The 6,000-nt window shown below is 33.3% G+C and overlaps 1 protein-coding gene across 5 annotated transcripts in view; it reads left to right on the top strand.

Moving 5' to 3' along the window:
- Positions 1–5,369, top strand: part of LOC136843659 (fibroblast growth factor receptor 3-like) — a 145,514-nt gene extending 140,145 nt beyond the window's left edge. For all 5 annotated transcript variants that reach the window (XM_067112215.1, XM_067112216.1, XM_067112213.1 and 2 more), the window contains exon 15: positions 1,567–5,369. In XM_067112215.1, the coding sequence (XP_066968316.1) occupies positions 1,567–1,653 (87 nt within the window). In that variant the 3' untranslated portion in view covers positions 1,654–5,369. The remainder of the gene's footprint in view (positions 1–1,566) is intronic.
- The last annotated feature ends 631 nt before the right edge of the window (positions 5,370–6,000 follow it).

Here is a 6,000-nt window from a genome sequence, read left to right on the forward strand (position 1 = left end):
GGATCTGTCTGGCTTGGTGGAGTTATCCATACTTATAAGAAACTTTGAAAAGTCTATCGACCCCAGGAGATTTGCTGCAAAGCCTTACAAGGCCTCTCTTCAAGCTTTTGTCAAGTTCCTTGGACAGAGACTTTACACTGAAGATAGTCTTTCTCCTGGATCTGGCCTTGGTGAAGAGAGTAGGGGAGTTATTTGACATGCATCTCATTCAGCATTTGGAGGGTTAGTGTTCCCTCTTCCCTTTCATCCAAGAGTTCTAGCTAAGACTCAGAACCAAGTTCTGGACAAGGGGTGTGAGTGTTTCTCCAATTCTGTCCCTTTGAGACTTCATTAGTGGACACCCAGACAAGATGCTGTTATGACTGGTCTGCACTGGTAAGTACTGGCATCTGCAACGTGCCTACTCCCTAAAGCCACAATGTAACCTCAATTTTTTATCATTTAATGTCACAGGTGGGCGAGAAGAGTCAACTGACTCACTTAGATAAAATGGAAAACACCTCATGTCTGAAGGTCATTGATCATTAACTTGCACAAGACTAATGTTTTGATAAAAACCATTACTAGGCAGCTTGCCATGAAGAGAAAACCCATGGATACGATGGAAGAGAAAACATGAATGTGTTGCATAAAAGTGAAAAACTCTGGTAAACTAATGTTCATGAAGATTAGTATATTAGTTATGGGGTTTATTTGTATAAGCTAAGTATCCAAAATTAATGAGATGAAATGATTTATGAAATATGAAAAGAGTAAATAATTCACTATGCCCTTCATGAAAAGATTTATTCATATTACAGGTACTTACTATGCATCCAAAATTTCATATAAATCATAATTGTAACTGAGCACAATTTCGTGGATCTTATTTTATGAATCCATCCTAATTGAAAATAGTAATTCTCACATAGCCATGGAAGTGTAACTGTAACATCCTTAAAAACTTAAACAAAAACAAAAACAATAGTAGTTGTGTGGGCTGACTTGATGCAATTAGCAGAAAGTTGCCAGACAACACTTTTACAGTATTAGCTTTCATCCAAATAATTTTGCTGTTGCAACTTTTTTGAGTGAATACTCAGAAACAATACAGTACAATATGTTCATCACAATGTTAAAAATTTGCCAAACACTTAACTATGAGAGATTTTGTGATATAATATTAAGAATTAAATGATCAATAAATTTAATACAGTAATAAAAATATCATCTAATGTAGGATGCATTGCATTCGAGAATACAAATGTTTTTTCTAAAATCTGAGATCTGACTATAGGTAATTTAAAAGACAGAGTAACTGCATTAGGTAGGGTATACAAGGCAATTATCTGGTAGGGTTTTAGTGCCATGGATGACAGTTGGCTGGTGTTTTCAATATCTAAATATCAGTTTGGTAAAATATGGAAATGTTCTGTGGTACAAAAATGTTTATTGTTACTATTCTTTAATGCAGTATTTCTTTTTCACATGAGACTTTTACCATTTTTTATTTAATTATGGTGATAAGTGATGTTTTCCAATGAATAAGGGTTTCTTTCTTTTTTTATCTCATCTTGTTGATTGCAGGAATATCTGGATCTCTCCATGCCTCATTTGGACACACCGCCTTGCACCTGTGATTCATCTCTAACATCCGAAGCAATTACACGTTAAAGTCTGACATGTACTTGTCAGGATGTAGAACAAATTTAACAGCAGGTTAAATCCAAAGACACTTAGAAGTAGCTTGACTGTGTAAAGCTCTTTATATTGGATTGGATACTGCATAGAGGTTTAGGGTCAACAATGTCAGTGTTGAGAGGCAAGAATAAAAATGGAGAGAAAACATGTTAGTTTAAAAACGTAAGTATAAAAGTTACAGTGTCTGCTGCAGCATGGCAGATTTGCCAGATGTAGTAAGTGAACTTGTGCGTACAAGCAAAGATAACTACAGATATAGTGTTCAGATGAAGTGTGTAAACTTAAAATGAGTGAACACAAAGAAAGACATTATATTTTTCTTTTAAGTGAAAAGTTTGTGGGTGCTTCTTACACACTGTTAAAAAGCCAGTACTGAAATGAACTTGGAAGATGAAGTAGAAATGTTACCTGTTCTATTCACAGCTTCAGTCATGATACAGATTTGAGTGCTAGTAACTGCAGTCATAGTTCTTAAGAGGTAAAATTAAAGTGCAAATGAGGAATGTTTGCAGTTCTATCTTCAGGTAGATTATTTTATTTTTTTAGAAAAACAGATATGCTCTCAAAAGTGATACAGAAAATTAATCTCTTAATTTGTTTTATTGGTGCTTATTTTTTAAATCCAACACAAAGGATTTATAAAAAAGATATTTATATACTTAATTTCCTACATTGTAATACATTTTAAAGGAGATTAGTGGAAATGTAGGAAAAGTGCCATATTTCCCCCTCCCAATTTTTTTTCCATGGAAGTAAATAATTTGGCATACATCAAGGTGACAAATTAATAAGTAACTGTGTCGTAAATATACAGGAATCTGATAAATGATTAGGTGTGTATAATGTTATGTGGCGTTTTCTGTATTAAGAAAGTTTGTGACAGCTATTGTCTCAGGGGCAACTGTAGAAAAAGATTGGTCTACTGACTTTGACTAGTGCATCAACAAGGCTCCTTTGTCGCAATACTGTATGATGAAATTCTGGAATTTCCTTCAGCAACTTTATGAAGCATGCGGAAGTCAAAGGATACTTCACCAAGTCAGGTCCAAGATGAGATGAGGCTCAGACCATAAAACCAGTCTACATACTTTGACACCTGAGGGGAGTTCAGGAAGGCTAGTTAAGGAGATATTAACTACAGAATTAGTGGTACCAGACTTGCATTTATGCGTGATTGTTTATGTATATGTGAGACCGTGGGAAAGTAAATTTTGTCAGTCATAAATTATCAGCCAATTGAGTACTAGATGTGTTTTGCCAAGTTTTAGAACTTTTCCATTAATTTTTGAGTAATTTGCACAAAACCAGAAAATATTTACAGTTTGGCCATGACTCCAGTACTGTACTGTAATGGTATTGGGATAATACATAGCAGCACAGTGGGGATATTTGAACATTTAACTTGGTTTAAATGCTTCACATAAAAAACTTTTTAAATTACTGAAGTTGCCTTTGTAAATTGTGACCTTCTTGAAATTATCAACCTGATTTTACTTGAACAATATGATCAAAGTAATTATTTTCAGAGCTAGGCTTTGAACATAGAGACAAACAAGAATTTACAATGCATTCATTAAGTACTTGTAGATGTGATGAATTTCATAAGTTTAACTCAATAAAGGATCAAGTTATTACTATAGCATTTAGAGCAAGCTATGTTACCCCACCATTATTTTTTGATCACATGTGGTAATGAGGGACATCTTAAATTTCTCATGGTTAAATTTACTGGGGTTGTCTGAGGTCTGGTATAATTTGAAATTGCTAAAATTATTGTATAACAGGCCCACCTGGATAGATAAAGGAGGGTTTTTTTTTATATTTGGATGGATCACAGTGGTGCTAATAGTGTTTAGGTTTCTCCAGATGTCAAATGTGTTTTCTACAAGAAGCACCTTTTTATCAAGATTTTGTTCACTAGCTACTACAACAGCATTTCATGTCAAACAATGAGGGATGGAGGCAGTATCTATTCAAGGACAGATCACACTTTTTTCTGTAAAACTGCATAATAGTATAGACAAATAAGGTGTGTATTGGAGAAAATGCCAAGCAATTACTAAAATCCCACAGCAAAATTTATGTTTACTTTCTTATGTATTAGACTATGAATGTTTTTGTTTTCAGTAGTTACCATATGAATGTGTTAAGTGTCATAGTACAGTTGATGTCACTTTAAAAGTATGTACTGCATTGCAATTAATAATGAAAATTACAGGGGAACCTGTTTTTAACATCATGACATTGCATCTATTGTATCCTCTCAATTCTTTTTTACTGTATTACCAAAAATCTAATGTTTATTAACAAAAATATTGGACACATCAGCTAATTTGTTTCACTCAACAGAAAGTACTGTACTTACTTTATTTTACAGTCAGGTAGTTCAGAAAGTACTTAATTTTTTGTAAGATTACTTTACAGACTTTATCTGTAATTTTTTTTTTTTGAAAGAAGCATTTTCTTTCAGTATATAAAATACCTATGAGTACTGGCTATTCAGGATATTGGGTCTGATTTCTATCTGCCCTTATTCCCATAGGTTCTCATGTCCTAGTCACTTACTGTTCAACTGTGCTTATGAAAGAGGACAATGCTGAGATACTTTTATCATCAATGACAAAGTACCAAATTATCATTCATGAAGAAATGGTGTATTTGAATTATCTTTTTAGACTGAAGATTTATCAAAATTCATCTCTAGCTAAATTGCTTAGGTAACAAATTCCATGCTATTTTGATTATATTTTACATCTCCCAAAAATGATTGATGAGAAATATATCACCTCCACTAATGTGTTTTATATAAGTTTAATGCTGTTAAATCATGTGTGATAAAAGAATAGGTGCCACCTTTATTTCACTTTTGCATCGATGGTAGAGGTATTTAAAGTGTTTGCTAATCCTTCAGCTGCACAGTGCTTAATGTGCCAAGTGTCGAGTTATGCCAAAGGCTTACATATGTAACTGCATCAGTATTGAATAAGATATCGAGATAGCACCTCAGATCTGACATATATATGTGGAGACATGAAAAATTTTTGTAAATGCAATATGTAATTTATTGAATATTTTTTATATTACTGTGTACAGTATCAGTATATGATACTGTTAAGAACTGCACAAAACTGATTTTACAAGTGTCAATGACCTTTGATAGCCAAAATTAGAATTTTCCTGTAGATATTTGCATATTTACTGTATTTTCTCATGTCGGACACCTGCCTTTTTGCATTTGAATATAATCATCACTGATTAACTCAAATGCCAAGCATAGTGGTTTAAGTCATGTAAATAAGATTTTGTATAGTTTCTTCTAATATGAAAAGTGCAGGTTGGTGTGTATTTGATACTGATGCATGTAGATAAATATAGTCATTAACTTTATGTACTTATAAGTTCTAAACATTAGAAAAGTTATGTTTTAAACTTTTCATTATTGAACAAAAAGGAGAATTGTTATATTTTCCTCATTATGATTCATGGAGAACTCTTTTTTTTATTTATTACAGGGATAGGCTAGTTACAGCAGAGTCCTGCAGTACTGAATGAACTGTAGGTATAGTTAAGAGGCTGTCCCACTCTTGTAGATACTGTATTTCATTTTGAAATGGTGGCTTTAGTTTTATAACAAACTACTATATGTACAGATATGAAATTATCACACTAAATAAATCGTTGTTGTCACAGTACAAAACTTTATTAACCTTTTTCAAACTTGAAAACATTTCATACAATTTATCAATTGTCAGTGAACTGCAGGTATTATATCTATAATTTCTACTTGAAAGGAAAAATTAAATTTTGATGCCCACTAAATTAAAACTTCCAATTGCATTTTACTTAACTATATTGCCTGGAACAAAGCAGTTCTAACTTATATTTATGAGTCTTTTTGGTAATTTGCCATTAATATTTTACTTATGCCGTGTTGTTCAGAACAAAGTAATGTTAGCTGAGAATGAACTTAGTCTAAGTCGTCTCTGCTAACCAAAGTTCTTGTCTGATAGCCAAACTAGCCCTCAATTATGAAGTGTCCCCTACCCACGATCTCATATTTGTCATTTACTTTTTCAGCAAGCAAAGCAGGCTGGCAAGAAGATGCCAATCAGAGAAGCTGGGATGAGGAACTTGGTAAAATAAGTTTGTATTTAGGAACATAAGAAATGTTTTTCAACTTGTTGACTCCCTATAATGTAAAACCTTTCATATGACAAGCCCCCATCTACCTGATGCTTTCTCCACCAGGGAGAGGCGGCTGCAGAATCCCGGTGTGTTATTCTCCACTACTTCTGCTGCCCCCTTCTGTAGCATGTCTCC

The sequence above is a fragment of the Macrobrachium rosenbergii genome, chromosome 12 (assembly GCF_040412425.1).
Source record: "Macrobrachium rosenbergii isolate ZJJX-2024 chromosome 12, ASM4041242v1, whole genome shotgun sequence".
NCBI classification, from domain to species: Eukaryota; Metazoa; Arthropoda; class Malacostraca; order Decapoda; family Palaemonidae; genus Macrobrachium; species Macrobrachium rosenbergii.